The 18,703-nt window shown below is 38.1% G+C and overlaps 2 protein-coding genes across 2 annotated transcripts; both read left to right on the top strand.

Moving 5' to 3' along the window:
- Nucleotides 1-1,576: 1,576 nt before the first annotated feature.
- On the top strand, nt 1,577-5,754 carry LOC131220107 (probable disease resistance protein At4g27220). The gene is made up of 2 exons (XM_058215077.1): nt 1,577-2,188; nt 2,282-5,754. Exon 2 carries the CDS (start codon nt 2,875-2,877, stop codon nt 5,752-5,754), a length of 2,880 nt encoding a protein of 959 aa, XP_058071060.1. The 5' UTR covers nt 1,577-2,188; nt 2,282-2,874.
- Nucleotides 5,755-10,671: 4,917 nt separating this feature from the next.
- Nucleotides 10,672-12,051, top strand: LOC131220106 (disease resistance protein RPS2-like). The gene has a single exon (XM_058215076.1). The coding sequence runs from the start codon at nt 10,672-10,674 to the stop codon at nt 12,049-12,051; it is 1,380 nt and encodes a 459-aa protein (XP_058071059.1).
- The last annotated feature ends 6,652 nt before the right edge of the window (nt 12,052-18,703 follow it).

Raw genomic sequence — 18,703 nt, 5'->3', positions numbered from 1 at the left:
GATCCATCAATCTCCGTGGATCCGGGGATCCAAGCCGCGTCCTACGATTGGGTACTACCACCCCCTTCACCTCTCACGAGGTGAGCATAGGCAGGGACTCTTGGGGGCACCTTGATGTATGGGTTTCATCCACACTGTCCATCTAATGTTTTCATATTATTTTAATATATTAGCCCAAAAATGAGAAAGATACAAGGCTCAATCAGACCACACAGTGGAGATTAAATACCTATCCTTGAGAACTTGTCGCCACCGGAAGTTTTGAATCAAGCTGTTATTTTTGGTTTCTCTTCATCCAGGTTTATGTAACCTTATGAATATGTTGGATGGCAAATAATTATCCCACGGCTTCTGATGTGGTGGTCCACTTAAAGCCTTGGATCTGTCTTATTTTTGGACTCCTAAAATGATTTGGAAAAAATAGATGGACGGTGTGGATAAAAGCCATACATCACTGTAGTCCATTAAGAGTCCATGTAGCACTCAATCCTCGTCCTTACTATCACATATCCACAGTCACCCATTTCGGATACAATGCCCGTGATTAGATATTCGGTTTGCATAAGTGGAGCCCGTCCATAATCTTTCAATGGTTGGCAAACAAGGATGTATGTGTTTCATCCATGCCGTCTATCTATTTTTGAGACCATTTTATGGCATGAGACAAAAATGAGGTTTATCTCAATCTCAAGTGGACCACATTACAGGAAACAGTGTTGAATGAAGCGTCGACCGTTAAAAACTTTTTGGGGCATAACAATTTTGGATCAAGCTGATATTTGTTTTTTTTTTTTTTCATCATCTGAGTCGGTATGACCTAATGCTTTATAATGATCTTTAAAAATTGATGAAACATACATCATTTCTATAATAATCTTTAAAAATGGATGAAACACACAAACTTGGTGCATCAGCTACAATTGCTTTCCGTGCAGCTTAGTTGCTGGATTGAGAGAGTACATCGCAAGATCTTCTAGCAGTTTTGTTCTCACATTCGCTCACCTATTTCTTCTTTATTCATTCCCCACAATTGCAGTGTTTAAAAGGTGCCTTGGTTGATAAATTCTCCAAAATTCTTTCATATTAATAGTTTTGATTGCGCACTTTGGCTCATGTTAAATCATGCCTAAAACCTCTGCAGGGCGTCCATTTGGGTGGATCCCTGTGGAGATCATTGTGATGTATGTGACCTGCATCTACACCGTCCATCTATTTTGACAGCTAATTTAGGACATGATCCAAAACATGAAGCATATACAAATCATAGGTGGGCCATACCACAGGAAATGGTCTTGACTGAATCCCCACCATTAAAAACTTCGCTGGGGCCACCAAAATGTTTATTTGCCATCCAACCTGTTGATAAGTTCACAAAGACCTGGATGAAGAGACCACACAAATATCAGCTTGATCTAAAACTTTTGTGGTCCATGAGAAGTTTAAATGTCAATTACCACTGTTTCATATATTATGGTCCACCTGATATTTAGATATGCTTATCAGATATGCTTAGTTTTTTGGATCATGCCCTAGAATGAGTTTTCAAAACGGTCAAGGTTGGCCTGGTCAGGGATCCCACCCGCCTCGGTGGATTCCGGAATCCACCGAAGCCATGCCTTCCTCAGCATGGGTTGTGGTCTACCTGAGTTTTGGAATAGGCAGATTAGTAAGGTGTCAGGTGAATCTTCTGAATGGTTTAGATGACATAGACAAAATAGGGTAGGCTCCACGCACAATCTGGAAGTTTTTAATGGTGGGCCTTCCCATTACAAAAGTACCTATGGTGTGGCCCACCTGAGTTTTGGATCAGCCTGATGTTTGGCATCCAAGGATAACACGAGGGGGTGTAGATGATAGACAGATTGGATGCCATCCACACATCACAATGGGGCCCACAAATCGTTTTGTAAGTTTATCTACAAAGCTTTGTACTGGGTCTAAGTTACCTGATGAATTGAAAAGTAAGTATGCATACATGTGCGGTCTTTTTTTTCTTTTAGCATATTTACTACAAGTATATGCTATATCCATCAAAGCTATGTTGCCAAACTTCTTTTAATTGGTTGGTGTAGCATTTGGAGACTTCTCTTATATTGCGGTGACAAGTAAGGAGCTTCCTTTGAGTTGGTGCTACTATAACTCAGTTTTCAGTTTTCACTGGGACAAGCAATTGCTAAGAAAAGATAAGGTAACACTAGTACCTTCTTTTCTTCTTGGCTTACAACTTATTTCTCTTTATTTTTTTATTTCAACTTCTTCTTATCTATCATGCTTATTTCAGGTTTTTCTTTTCTGTTGTTGAGCAATTGTTGCTGCTACACGGATTATCCCTTTCATCCATCCAAAAGATACAATGGCTGCAATCTTGGCAATCTTGGGGATCGTGGTTACACCGGTTACAGAAGCCGGAAAAGCTTTAGTGGCTACTATAAAGCGCCAGGCCAGTTATCTCCTTTGCTATAGATGTAATGTTGATGATCTTAGCAAAGAAGTTGAAAACTTAGAGAGTACAAAAAATGATGTAGAGGGACAGGTGGATGCAGATCGTCGGAATGGGCAAGTGATCACAAACGATGTTCAGAAATGGTTGAAAAAGGTAGAAAATGTCAAAGAAGATGCAAAGAGTTTGGATGGTCGAGTTAAAGAGAGCATAGGCTATTTCGACTTGTGCTCACGTTACCGTCTAGGTAAAGTAGCAAAAAAAAAGATGGATGATGTTCGTAGTCTCCAAACAGAGGCGAAATCTAGTAATGTATCATACCCTCCGCCTCCCCCAACCATGGAATCCTTGCCTACCAAGGGATTTATGCCTCTTGAATCTACAGAATTTCCTATGAAGCAGGTCATGTATGCAATGAAGAATGAAAACATCACATGATCGGAGTGTATGGCATGGGGGGTGTAGGCAAGACGACCTTGATGAAACAAGTGGCTAGAAAGGTGAACAGTGAAGAACTTTTTCAAGAGGCGATCATGATGACCCTAACCCAAAAACCTGAATTGAAGACGATTCAAGGCGAGATTGCAGAGCAATTGGGACTGGAACTCAAGGAAGAGAGTCAAGTAGTAAGAGCAGGGAAGCTGTTAGAGAGATTGAAGCAGGAGCTGTTGAATAGCAAGAAGATCCTTTTAATCTTTGATAATCTTTGGAAAAGGTTGGAGCTAGACGACGTAGGAATCCCTTTGGAATGGAATATTAGGGGTTGTAAGATTGCATTTACTACACGAAAAGTGGAAGTATGCAGTCACATGAAGAGCCAAGCAAAGATCCCTGTCAATGTGTTATCAGAAGAAGATGCATGGCATCTATTCAAGGAAAAGGCAGGTGATGCTATCGACTCCTTTGAATTGAATGTTGTGGCAAAAGAAGTTGTCAAGGAATGTGGGGGCTTGCCTCTAGCGATTATCACACTTGGAATGGCATTACAAGATAAGGATAAAAAAGTGTGGGATGATGCACTACTACAATTACAGAGGTCGAATCCTACAAACATCAAGGGTATGGATCGGAAGGTGTTCTCTTCTTTGGAGATGAGTTACAGTTACTTAGAAAGTAAGGAGGCTCAGTTATGTTTCTTGTTTTGTTGTTTATTTCCAGAAGGTTATTCTGTTGATGAGGATGAGATGATGAAATATGGAATTGGGGAAGGTCTCTTCAAGAATGTTAATACGTTGGAGGAAGCATCATGCAGAGTTCATATGTTGTTCGACAAACTTAAGGCTTCATGCTTGTTGCTAGAAGGAAATAAATCAAACTCCGTAAAAATGCATGATATTGTACGAGACGTCGCCTTATCAATAGCAGCAAGAGCTGAGCATGGGTTTTTGGTAAGAGCCAAAGTAGGTTTGAAAGAGTGGCCAGATATTGAAAATGTGCAGGAATGTAAGAGGATTTCTTTAGCAGACAATGAAATTTGTAGACTTCCTAATCAAATTGAGTGTCCTCGGCTCTTAACCTTGCTTTTGGATGGTAATCATTCTTTGAAAGAGATTCCCAATTGTTTCTTTCAAGGGATGAATTCCCTTAAAGTTTTGGATATATGTGACATGGATATCTCAATGTTGCCCCCATCACTGGAGTGCCTAAAAAACCTTCGGACGCTGTGGTTGGATAGATGTCCTCAGTTAAAAGACATAACTCTTATTGGCAGATTGAAGAAGCTAGAAATACTTTGCTTAAAAAAAACTGGCATATGTGAACTGACAGAAAAAATGGGTGAGTTACAGAATCTAAAGCTCTTGGATTTGATGAAAACGAATTCTCTTGAAATGATAGCACCAAATGTCATATCAAGGATGACTCAGTTAGAGGAACTGCGAATGGGAAATAGCTTTGGCAAGTGGGAAGTTATGGAAAATGGAGATGCAAGACAAGCAAGCTTAGCAGAGATGGCATCCTTGTCTCGGCTAACTGTTTTATACATCCATGTGAAAAATGTTGAATGCTTGTCTCAGGACATCCCTGGTCCATGGAAAAACCTGAAGAAATTCCATATATGTGTGGGTAGAGATTACACAGACAGCAAATCAGCAAGGAGTATAAAAATTGAGAATTTACCATGTTCAATTGGAAATTGGGTTGAGGTGTTGTTTAAGAGAACAAACGAGCTAGAATTAGTGAGCTGTGGGGGTACTGAGAATCTCATGCAATCACATGAACTAAGTTTCAACAATTTAGAGATCCTCATTATCAAAGAATGTGGTGAAATGGAATATTTTGTAAGTGCGGAAGAAGAAGAGACTCCATGGAATGTATTCAAGCATTTGAAGGAGCTGACGCTAGATGAGTTAATAAATCTAAAGTCATTCTGCCGGGGCCCACTTCCAGCCGGTTCCCTCCAAAACCTGAGAAAGTTAAAAATATTCCGTTGTAATAAATTAATCAATATCAAGCCATCTGATCTGCCTCAGAGTCTGGAGAAATTGAAAGTAAGTCATTGCGATGAGTTAGTGGAAGTCTTTCACTTCCAGGGGACCTCAAAAGAATATGCTCTACTTTCAAAATTAAGGAAACTCAAATTGAATGATCTACCAGAACTGACAAGTATTTGGAAGGGGGCTGTACCTCCTCTTGGTAGCCTCCACCATTTAGAGTACCTAACCGTTGAAGATTGCAAGAGACTGAGATATCTCCTCTCGCTTGCGCTGGCAGAAAGACTTCAGCAATTAAAGTTGCTTCACATTTGGGAGTGCGAGAAGATGGAGACATTGATAGGGGTAGAAGAAGAAGAGATCACAACTGCATCATTATCGTCATCGTCAGGGTCAAGGCAGTTTGAACTGATGTGTACTCCTCACTCACTTCCACATGGAGGAATGTTCCCTAACCTCCAAACATTGGACATTCAAGAATGTCATGGTTTCCAGAATCTCTTTTCATTGAGTGTCGCGCAATGTCTCTGGAAACTCCAACGTCTCTCTATCATCAATTGCAATGGAATGGAGGCGATAATAGCCAAGGGGGCGGACGATGAAGTGGTGGATCAAGGCATGCTTCCAAGGTTAAGGACATTAGAATTACAAGGGTTAGAACAGCTAACAAGCTTCTACCAAGGAGTTGGCGTACTTTTCGATTGGCCTTCTTTAGAATATCTTGAGGTGTGGGAGTGTCAGAATTTCAAGAACATTCAAATGGGACCTCACAGCGCTCCAAACCTAAAGAGGATCTATTCAACCGCGGAATGGTTGGAGGTGGAGTTGGAAGACGAGAGCCTTAAAGCCCGTATTCAAACCCTTATTTATCCGCCACTGTGAGAGGTAAAATGACACGTAAGACATGCATCATTCACTTACGCTTACCGTTTCTACATTTGGGGAGGGGATTAGGTGCGGCCCTGACCGTAGGGCCCACCTTGATGTATGTATTGTATATCCACGCCATCCAACCATTTTTCCAGATCATTCTATTTTAGGAACCCAAATATTAGCATGATTCAAAACTTCTACTGGCCCACGAATATTTCAACTGTGGACGTTCAATTACCCCGTTTTCAACTCCCTTGAGTATTGGATACGGCTCATTTTTGGCCTCGTATCTTAAAACGCACTGGAAAAACGGATGGACGGAGAGGATTTCTTACAAACATCACAGTGGGCCTCACCTGGGTCCCCAGCGCAGGAACTTCCCGCGAAAGGCTTTCGCAGGAAATCCGCGTCCCCACATTCACCTGGGCGCGGATTGGCTACTGACAAGTTGAGTAGCGAGACTGCCATTGAAGTGACGTCATCAAGTTTTGTTGGCCCCACCATGATGTCTGTTTTGTATCCACGCCGTCCATCCATCTGGAGAGATCATTTAAGGATAAAATCCAAAGAATGAGCCACATCCAAAATCCAGTGGAGCCCACCAAAGAAAACTGTGGGGAGAGTGACACCACCGTTAAAAACTTCAAAAGTCCACAAAAGTTTTATATCAATCTGATATATGTGTTTTTCTTCTTTAATGTCTTTGTTAACTTTTGAACCGGTGATTTCGATAAGGACTTTAAAATTAGTGGGGTTAAAACAGCTAACAAGCTTCTACGAAGGAGTTGGGGTACTTTTTGATTGGCCTTCCTTAGAATATCTTGAGGTGTGGGAGTGTCAGAATTTCAAGAAGATCCCAATGGGACCCAATAGCGCGCCAAACCTAAAGAGAATCTAATCAAGCAGCGAATGGTTGGAGGAGGTGTTGTGGGAAGACGAAAACCTCAAAGCCCGCATTCAACCTCTTACCCGTCTACTACAATGAGAGGTAAAATGAAATGGAAGACATGCATCATTCACTTGTGTTTTTGGTTTCTACATTTGGGGGCGGATTAGGTGCAGCCTTTACTGTAGGGCCTACCTTGAATTATGTATTATATATCCACGCCATCCAACTGTTTTTCGAGCTCATTCTAGTATAAGAACCCAAATATGAAGCATATCCAAATATCAAGTGGACCTCACCATAAGAAACACTGATGATTGAATGCCCACCATAATGTTTATTTCTCATCCAACCTGTTGATAAGTTCGCATAGCCTTGGATGAAGATAAAAAACAAATTTCATCTTAATCAAAAAACTTTTATGGCCGAAAAGAAGTTTTTATGATCAATCGCCACTCTTTCCTACAGTGTGATCCACTTGAGATTTGGATCTGCTTCATTTTCTGGTTCATATCCTAAAATGAACTTGAAAAATGGATAAACGGAGTGGACATAAAATACATACATCAAGCTGGGCCTCACAGTCAGGGCTGCACCGTGTTGGGTGAGGCAGGGCTGCACCTAATCTGCTCCGTTACGGATCTGCCCATGCATCAGCGTGATCCAAACCATTGCTCTGTGACGGCCTACTTCGAAGGACTGTCTCATGAATGTCATCTTTATATGAAATTTCCAGATTTTGAATTTTGTGGCTATTAAATAGAAGGTGAAGTCATCAATTATCTAAATAAATGAAAAAAAGCCAACATTAATTGATGGCCCAGATCTTCCAACATGAGAAAATTTAAAGGACCCAACAAACCAATGGTTTGGATAACTTTGCCATCACTCCCACTTATATAAAATAAGGACTCTATTATTGTGTGATACACTAAGGATATTTGCCATATAAAGCATGTCATTACCTTTTAGGTTGTGCATATGGGGCTATGGTTTGATAGCATAGAATTAAATATCATCCATCTGATGTGTCCTGTTGTTGATAAGCCATGAAATAAATATTCCAGCTCCTTTTTTCAGTTGAATTTTGACAGTTTCTTGATTTTTTTCATTAATTAATTAGAATTCTTCTGTTAAGAAAATTTTCAAGCCCTGGTCTACCCACATGTAAGTGATGGAAGTCATTTGATATAATGAGTTCTAGTCTTAATGGACCATGCCCCAAATTCTATCCTTCGGATCCATGCACCGAATGTTGTATTTCTCACCAATCATGATCCGTTGTGGGCTCCTTCATACCAACGGTCACAACAGTTGAAGCATGAGCTCCGTTTTTATTCTTACATAGGATTCGCAACTACCTTACGAATATCTATAGTTCCCTTTATATAATATATATTGCTGCTACATGATTTTTGTAGAAGATGCATATGTATATTAACATGTTCTATGTGTTTGATAAAATGCTCAAATGATTATTGTATTTGTATTTATTGTTAAATTGCTGTTATGATTATCACATGTCAATATCAACTGCTTTTGAGTATGATTGAGACTACTACGTAGTCCAGGCAATCGGTAATAGTTTCTGATCTAGTGGCCGAATTAGTTTCGCCACACGGATACGTTCGATGAATTCGAGTAGTACGGTGATTATCGACAGTAGTTAGGCCACGAGGAGTGCTTATGCACTCCATGTCGATTAATTCAGCATGCACTCGTAACAATCGAACTAGTCAAATAACCCGATTGGCCTATTGTATGTTTACCATGTATGGACGCTACTGCTTGAATCTAAGGTACCACTTACCAATGTAAAGCCCGTTTCAACCACGATACCACAATCCGCTAATGGGGCATGGTGGTATGAGATACCGTAGTCGAGCTGTCGGCCTACGCTAGAGTGACGAGCCCCGTAGTGAGTATAAAATAGGCCTACGATCAGGTGACGAGCCTCTCGTATGACCTCGAGTGTGAATTAAGCCTATACCGAGGTGACGAGCCTCCTGTAGCGAACTATAGTGTAAACTCATGAACTTGCCTATTGTATGTGATTAACTAGAATTAACGAACCTAGATGGATCATTATTTGGGTAAATAATATAAAGGGAGGTACCTTAGTTTCCCAACCCTGCTGTATAAATAGGTATAATTAAGAACTTGGCTAATCACGCACATGCACCACATTGGATGTGCCTTTGGTGTTGGAGTTGAGCACAATAGTAGTGTTGTATACACGACCGTGAGATGATGTAGCAGAGGGAGTGTAGGTGAGGGCATATATCATTATCGCATCCCATCCTTGCTTTACGAAGAGTACTTAGGAATGCTTGTTGTATTGCTTTATCATTACTACTTGACAGAATTGATAACATGTTAACCTTTGCCTTATAATACCACTGAGTTGATCACTTACTCCCACTCTGGGACAGTGTTTTAAAACACCAACCAGACTCTGCTTTAGATGCAGATTATGGCGAGGTTTATGCAACAGAGCCAAACTTCTTCGACGAGGAGGAGTTCGACTATGTGCAACTCTCAGGCGGGTCTATATAGACCTAAAGTTGCATCGCCGGGATTTGGAGACTATAAATTAGTTGAACCTTTACACTTGATATTTTGTAAATTTTAGAATCATATATGTATTTATTTAGCCTGGTAACATACTCATACTCTGGGGATTGATAAACACTTACATACTTTACATATTCATCTCAGTCTTTCGCTTGCACAATTTAAGTAACTCTAGAGTATGATATGCTATTTTAATGTAATCCCACTCATGTTTAATGCACTAATATAGACAACATTTAAACATAATTATCTATATTGCATAAGTGATGCGCTGGAACTCGGAAGTTGAGCTTTACTCGACCTTCGATTTTCGGGGCGTTACATGATCACAATTTAAATAGGAAACAAATCCTGTAATTACACAACTGTGCGTAACTTTGTATGATCGTTCGATTGCACCTTCGATGGGACTTCGATGGCATCAATAAATTGTCAATGGCATTGAAATCCTTCGATGTCATTCTTTTAGATTCTTCGATAATTAGACCGGCTACATCATTGAATTTCAGCTTTGGACCCTGAAGAATTGCTCACGACAATCACCAAACCTTCCCAACTGTGCAAAATGGACAAGATCAATAATGCCATGACCTCATCATCAAAAGTGATGCTAACGAATTTCAATTGGTTCATGACTGTATTGAACTCGTTTAGATGTTCAGCCACGCTCTCACCATCTGACATCTTCATGTTGAATAGCCGTTTCATAAGATTAACCTTGTTGGACACTGAAAGTTTCTCATATATAGTACTCTCTCATCCAATTCCTCTCACTATTCATCCTTCATAGTTTCAGGACGTTTCGCTTCACCAAAGAGCGCATATTTTAGCCCTTACTGAATTAGAAGGCCTCTTATCTTCATATTCCATAGTTTGAAGTTGTTTTTAATGGTGAATTTCTCAGTTTGTTACTTAACGTTTATTGCAATGTTTACTCTGATACCACTAATTAGAAAAGTTGCAGAAGGAAATCCTGAGTCGAATCAAATATGTGGAAGATATGTTACACAGCACGCCAACAACGCAAGTGAACTGAGATCCAATCTCCGGTCTCACTCACAAATGATAAACAGGAAGAATATAATCTAGAAGTAGAATCCAAGCATACTAACAAACCACAAGACAGAATTTACGTGGAAAAACCCCAACAAGGGTAAAAAACTAAGAGTGCAAACTTTCACTTTGAAGAAAACGAGATTACAAGCAATATACTCACCTTAGATGTATAGAAAACCCTTTTTCATATTTAAAATAACCCTATAACCCCTATGTATAGTTTAGGAAACTTTCATTCCGCACCTCTGCGAAACCGCCTCAAAATTACGCAGTTCGCAGCAAATCTGCACACAATCTGCGTAACCCTCGACTAGTCGAGGTAAAAAAACATGACTTTCTGGACTTTAGGATTGAAGAAGCTAGAAATACTTTGCTTAAAAAAAACTGGCATATGTGAACTGACAGAAAAAATGGGTGAGTTACAGAATCTAAAGCTCTTGGATTTGATGAAAACGAATTCTCTTGAAATGATAGCACCAAATGTCATATCAAGGATGACTCAGTTAGAGGAACTGCGAATGGGAAATAGCTTTGGCAAGTGGGAAGTTATGGAAAATGGAGATGCAAGACAAGCAAGCTTAGCAGAGATGGCATCCTTGTCTCGGCTAACTGTTTTATACATCCATGTGAAAAATGTTGAATGCTTGTCTCAGGACATCCCTGGTCCATGGAAAAACCTAAAGAAATTCTGCATATGTGTGGGAAGAGATTACATGAACAGCAAAGCAGCAAGGAGTATAAAAATTGAGAATTCACCATGTCCAAATGCAAAGTGGGTTGAGGTGCTATTTAACAGAACCAACGAGCTAGAATTAGTGCATTGTAAGGGTCTTTACAATCTCATGATGTCACATGAACTAAGTTTCAATAGCTTAAAGATCCTCCTTATCAAAGAATGTGGTGAAATGGAACATTTGTTAAGTGTGGAAGAAGGAGAAGAGCCTCCTCGAAATGTATTCGAGCATTTGAAGGAGGTGGATCTGTATTACTTAAAGAACCTAAAGACGTTCTGCCGGGGCCCACTTCCAGCCGGTTCCCTCCAAAACCTGAGAAAGCTCAACATATCTCGTTGTAATAAATTAATCAATATTATGCCATCTGATCTGCTCCAGAATATAGAAGAACTCAAAGTAAGTCACTGCCATGGGTTGGTGGAAGTCTTTCACTTCCAAGATACCTCAAAAGAAGATGCCCTACTTTCAAAATTAAGGAAACTTCAATTGTATAATCTAGCAGAACTGACAAGTATTTGGAAGGGGGTCGTACCTCCTCTTGGTAGCTTCCACCATTTAGAGTACCTAAATGTCGGCCATTGCAAGAGACTGAGATATGTCGTCTCACCTGCTCTGGCACAAATACTTCAACAATTAAAGAACCTTCGCATTGGGGAGTGTGAGAAGATGGAGAAATTGATAGGTGTAGAAGTAGATGAGAGCACAACTGCATCATTATCATCATCATCAGGGTCAAGGCAATCAGAACTGACGTGTTCCCTTCACTCACTTCCACATGGAACAATGTTCCCCAACCTTGAAACATTGTACATTTATAAATGTGATGGCCTCCAAAATCTCTTTTCGTCGAGTGTTGCGCAAGGTCTCTGGCAACTCAATTGTCTCTCTATCATCGATTGCAAGGGAATGGAGGCGATAATAGCCAAAGAGGCAGACGATGTAGTGGTGGATCAAGGCATGCTTCCAAGGTTAAGGACATTAGAATTACAAGGGTTAGAACAGCTAACAAGCTTCTACCAAGGAGTTAGGGATCGATACCAAGACCTCAAGTGTTGAAACGAGGTATCACCACTCAGTCCTTGCAGCTGAATTGTACAAGCAAACTTCTCATAGGAAGTTTGAAGACAGGATAAAACAACAATAGACAGTGTATTCCCAGGCCTTACTGTGAAAACAAGCTGAAATAGCTAACTTTGAGTGAGTAGTAAAACCTAGTTTTTGGACTGTGGGCATTTCCATCCCCACCAGATGGGCCCATTTTCATCCCCACCAGATGGGCTCATTTTTGGTTGGCTGGATTTATGGACAGCATGATAGGCCTGATTTAAAAGCATGTTTCTGCCCGGCACAAAGTCACCACTAGGGGAGCGGATTAGGTTTTTTCAGGTAACAAGTTAGTTGGTGTTACCCAGACTGTGGGACCCATCTTGATATATGTGTTGTATATCAGCACTTTTTGTGGTTCACCTAAGGTTTGTATCTGCTTCATTTTTTGATCCATGTACTAAAATGAGCTGAAAAATGGGATGAATGGCGTGGATATACAACACATATATCAAGGTGGGCCGCAAAGTCAATGAAACACTCACTAATGTGTTACCCGGGTGACACCTAATCTGCTCCCCACCCCTATATGGGCCATTTTTTCTTAGTAATCAAACAATTCAAAGTTTCTTACCCTTTGATGAAATATTTTCAAGGAAACAATGTACTAGAAATGGAGTGTTTGGGTGACTATTTTCCTAAACCATTTGTTTTCTTCACTCAACAAGCCTCTGATTGAATGGCTGAGATGTGAAAACTAGCTCCATTTTTATCAATGGCCCCTTCATGATAAGTCCTTATAGTTGGACAGTTCTGATTTCATACATGTGCCCCAAATCCTATAACTTGTTTGCTAATAACATGAGCACGTGCGACAAAGAAGATGCCTGTATAAGAAATGAATCAAAGTGCATGTGTAGGAAACTGTACGTGCAGTGCCATACATATGGGAGACTGAGTTCAATGTAGTTGAGTCCTATCTTTAATGTGATTTTTTAAAAAGGCTAATTAAAATTAAATGATTTTTCTTAGCTTTTTTGAAATGATATTGTCACATGATGTCATTGTGAATTGATGATAGAGATAAAGGAATTTTGCAATGAAGTGAAAGGATGCTTTATGTGTGACCTACCTATCACCTCATGTTTTTCTTATGATTTTGCATTATAAAAGCTTTGTATGGTATAGACTTATACCTGTGAGATAACTCAAAAATGAGTTATGATAGCCATAGAAATCTTTCAAAGGTAATTAATTTTATTTATAAAAAACATATTACATTTTGTAAAGCAATTGTGAATTGTGTTTAATGGTTAATATACCCTTTGTCTATCACTATAATTAAATCGGTAAAAGTGAATTGCACATGTATTTTAATCAAGTTAACAAAAAAGGTAAATTACGTCTAAACATTGTGTTTGGCAAGGGAGAGGATTCACATTAACTTAACTCTCTCTCTCTCTCTCTCTCTCTCTCTCTCTCTCTCTCTCTCTCTCTCTTTTCATCTTTACACAAACGACAGAAACACTGAAATTGACAATGACAACACCAAATCGACCATATCATGCTAAATTTATATATAACATTTACTATAAAAAGCAAGTGTATTCTATACTTTGACACAATTTAATATACATGAATTAATAATGGCATTGGTTTCATTTAGCTAAATAAAGAGATCACTATTATTTTTTTAGAATTATTTACATTTAACAAATATTATAAAATGTTCTTATAATGTATATTTTTTTACTCATTGTGACTCAACTATTTGTAACAGTGTAAACCCACTCCAACAAATGAAATATGGGAGGAAACTAAAAAAGGTATGGTAAATATAAAACACTAAAAAAATGTATTTATTATATATCTAAGTTCAAATATAAAATTTCTATCTTTACTAAGAATCAATTTTCAGGAATTTAACAAGAATTCACAAATGTAAATTCTTAAATGTACATTTTGATGCATTAACATCCTTGTCGCTATTGTTTAGATGATGAGAGAATGCTATCGCACAATATCTTGAGGACTTAAATTGTTGACGGAAAGATTTACCCACCAAAAGGATATTAGAGACTCGAAGTGCAGCAGGTATTGAAATATGAATAAAATAAAATTTTAATATTGATCATTGATACACACTAAAAAATTATATGGGAACTCACAGCGCTCCAAACCTAAAGAGATTCTCATCAACCAAAGAATGGTTGGAGGAGGTGGAGTGGGAAGACGAGAGCCTTAAAGCCCGCATTCAACCCCTTATTTATCTGGTAGAATGAGAGGTAAAATGACACGAAAGACATGCATCATTCACTTGTGTTTTCGATTTCTACATTTGGAGAGGGGATTAGGTGCGGTCCTGACTTTCGGGCCCGCCTTGATGTATGTATTGTATATCCACGCCATCTAACCGTTTTTCCAGCTCATTCTAGTATGTTAACCCAAATATGAAGCAGATCCACATATCAAGTGGACCATACCATAGGAAACATTGATGATTGAATGCCCACCATTAAAAATAAAAATGGTTGATAAGATCGCACAAACTTGGAAAAAGATTTTTTTTTTTTTTTAAATAAAAAATAAAAAAATCGCAGCTTGATTGAAAACTTTTATGTCCCAATAGAAGTTTTTTGATCAATCACCACTCTTTCCTGTTGTGTGATCCACTTGAGATTTGGATCTGCTTCATTTTCTGGTTCATACCCTAAAAATGAGCTGTAAAAATGGATAAACGGAGTGTATATACAATACGTACATCAAGTCTTCTGTTGAGAAGATTTTCAAGCCCTAGTCCACCCACATTTATGTGATAGAAGTCATTTGATATAATGAGTACTAATCTATATAGACCATGCCTCAAATTCTATCCGTCAGATCCATGCACAGAATGATGTTGTTTTTTTTCAGCAACCTTGATCCGTTGTGGGCTCCTTAGTACCAAGGGTCACAACACTTTGAAGCATGATCTCTGTTTGTATTCTTACATATTTGGAACCTTGCAATGGTTAATTTGTATGTAATTTCATTATCATTTTTTCCAATCTAAAAACTCATATTTTATTTATTTATCTTTTTTTTTTTTTTTTTCTCATTACACAGGCTCCTAAAGTGACAACTGCAGAGAATATTAGCGTAAACAACTTCACTTGTTTCTTTATTTATCTCCTCTAACTCTAATTTAAAGATGATACTCCTTTAATCTACTTAAACAATACTTTTTGGAAGTGCTAGTATTGTTTTATGGGTGTTCTTGATTTCAAGCATTTACCAAGTCTGCATTTGGATGTGGTGTCAGATTGGAATTTAGTTATTAGTCTAATAAAGTGGAAAGGAGTAAATTATAGGTCCGTTAAGAGAATTTTATGATAAAATATCAACTTATTACAGAATTTGCATTTTGGTACCTTTTTCCAAAGGGTTTCAACAAGCTACCGCACTAATATAAGTAATTATCAATAGAGTATCTTTTGTCTTATTTCTCAATGGGGACAAGTGATGCCGAAGGGGTGGGCAGCACGGGTGGGTCCCACTGTGATGTTTATGTGAAATCCATCCCAACCACTAGATACGTCGCTAGGCCCCATGCTCTAAAAATCAGCTCCATTCATGATTCAGGTGGATCACATGATTTAAATCAGTGTACATTGCAACACTCACCCTCTAAACTGTTTCCATTAGTGTGGCCCACCTGAATCCCCTGTGGGCCTAATTTTAGGGCTCATGACTAAATTTTGGTGTGACATATAATGGTTGGAGTGGAGATCATATATTCATCTTTATACATCTTCTTATACTAATAGATTGGAAGAATTCTAAGGCCTAGAACATTAGCACCCTGAAATTATGTTCAGCTTTATACATCTTATACTAATAAATTGGAAGACTTCTAAGGCCCCAGAACACTAGCACTTCCTTTCATGGAGGCAATTATTAGTGACAATGCATATGCACATAGCCACTATATGAATGGAATTTATGTTCCTCAATTGAAACTATGATAGCAAGGGCTCTATGTCACACCTAAAATATCATACAAAATCAATGATGGTGAAGAGTAAATGGTCAAGAGCTTTCCATGCATATAGGCCCATCATTCAATAATCTAAATTGTTGATTTGATGGGCCCAACAAAAATGGAGGTTGTCAAAGAAGTCTCAAATATTGAAAGATTGAAAGATTATACCTCTTTAATTCAAATATATGGTTGAGAGAATAAAGTAGACCATCCATCCACATTTGATGAGGAAAGTGCCCGCCTATTGAAGCGTTGGAATTTTCCTATTGGAGATTTTCACGGCACTCCCTATCCATGGTGGGCCCTCAGATCAACAATTAAGTATTTTGAACCATAGTGCCCCCATGTGAGAAACCTAGCTATCTAGTAATCTATACATTGATGGGCAGGTCTAATTTCTCATTCGATATTTTCATTTCTGGAGAGGATAATATAATCATTCACTGGATCTTTTTCTATCAGAATTTTCTTGTAATTCATTCAATGTTTACTCTATAACTCTACATCTGCTTTTCTTCTTAGGTATTTAGAGTCGTTGTAGCTCGTTTTGTTATCTTTTCGGTTCAGTTATTAAATGCGAAGGCTTTGGCATGTTGTTAATACTTGTTTTTTCTTCTTCTCTTTACAAAGTGAGGTAAATACATATTTCCTTACTTTTCTACATCACTGACTAAAATTGAATACTTTTGCCCATCACACAAATTGGATACTGACTAAACTAAAATAGTTTGGAAGATAAAATTGGCTATTTCCTTAATGAATTGAAAAAAATAAGAGCCTAATAACTCTAATTGAAAAGAATAAAAAGAGAATGCATTCCACTCTTTTCTCCTTAATATTCTATTACGAACCTTTTATTCTTTCTTCTCTTTCCCTCCTATGGAGCAATCTATGAAATAAATTATTTTTCGTGTAGTAGTATATTTTGGGTGAAAAACAAGAAATTCCATACTACAAGCACAAATCCAAGCTCCACTCGAACTTGAAAGTATTTAAAACTAATGAGTTATGTATAGAGTCCTTAGCGACAAATTAAAGGGTTTCAAGGGTTTCAGCATAGTGGTGAATCCTTCAATCTGCTACATATTAGTTGTACTGGTAAAATGTTGCGAGATTGCTAATGCAAAGAATGAAAACTACATGGAATGACACTATCAAATTAATGTAAGCTACTCAAAATGACTATTCATTGGACTCATTAATGGTTTGTAATAAGCTAGCTGCTATGTGTATAGCCATCACACAAATCATATGGTGCATTCCCAAAATTGTTGCCATGGGACTATCAGAACATTATAGCCAATGGTCTTTTAAATACAGAGTTGAAAAAAATTATATGTGAACGTCCGAGAATATCTTGACCGCTCATATGGTGGAAATTGGATAGAGGACCTGTGTCCATCCAAATGTGTCCATTGTCTATCGGTATCGGTTGGCGTAATGGTGCCCTCCGAAACCGATACGGATACAGGGGCGTAACGGTGCATAACGGCGCAATTTTTTTTTGCCAAAAAAATATGAAAAAATATGGATTAAATCCGAAATATTTTAAGCATTCCAAATATGCATTCATTTATAAATTGGAACATGTTTATGGTTGTGTAATGGTCTACTCTTTGGTGAGAAGTTGTATCGGACTGTCTGATTAATTTTTTAACCAGGTAACTTGAATTTGACTACAAAATTCATATATTTAATTTTTTAAATATGTAATTTATATACTTAACAACTTGATATCATTTCTCCCAATAGTTCTTTAAAAAAATGAAATTAAATTCAGGTAGATGGCGTTGCCAATTTGGGGCTGACTTGGAGGACCAATCTATTCTCCAAATCAGCCTCAAATTCATGCCATTTATTGCCATTATCCCACTTATAAATTGGTGGACATTTATTGGATAGTGAATCATTAAAAAAAATAAAAAATCAAAAGGCCCTATTTTAAAAAATAAAAGTTCACAAATTAACAATTAAAACTATTCAAATAATTTAATTTTAGCATTGTGAGTTAGCAATTGCAGTCCATAATTTAATTGCCAAATTTTAAGTTAATATATGTCTCGTGTACAATTTTTTAAGGCTTGAATTAGGAGGGACTCGGATTGTAAAGTGCAACAAACGTGTCAAAGTTTTTTGGGCCCCACCCGTGATGAATGTGTTATATCCACACCATCCATCCATTTTGCCAAATAATTTTAGGGCATGAACCCAAAAATGAGGCACATCCAAAGCTCAGGTGGATTGCACCATAAGAAACAACAATAATTAAACGTTCACCGTTAAAAATTTATTGGGGGCTAGAAAAGTTTTAGATCAAGCTGACATGTGTGTTTTCCCTTCATCCACGTCAATGTGACCCAATTAATAGGTTAGATTGAAAATAAACATTACAGTGGACTTTAAGAAAATTTTAATGGTGAGCATTCTATAACCACTATTTCCTATGGTGTGGTCCACCTGAGATTTGGATATTACTAATTTTTTGAATCCTGACCTAAAATGACGTGGCAAAATGGATGAACGATATGGATAAAATATATACATCATAGTGCGCCCTACAAATTATTTAACCGTGAAAATCATTATCTCTGTTGCTATTTTTGGTGTGGTCCAGATGATCACTGGATATAATTCATTTTTTGG

This window comes from Magnolia sinica, chromosome 12 (assembly GCF_029962835.1).
Source record: "Magnolia sinica isolate HGM2019 chromosome 12, MsV1, whole genome shotgun sequence".
NCBI lineage: Eukaryota > Viridiplantae > Streptophyta > Magnoliopsida > Magnoliales > Magnoliaceae > Magnolia > Magnolia sinica.
The sequence above is the reverse complement of the archived record's forward strand: the minus strand, read 5'-3'. Positions and strand labels throughout refer to the sequence as shown.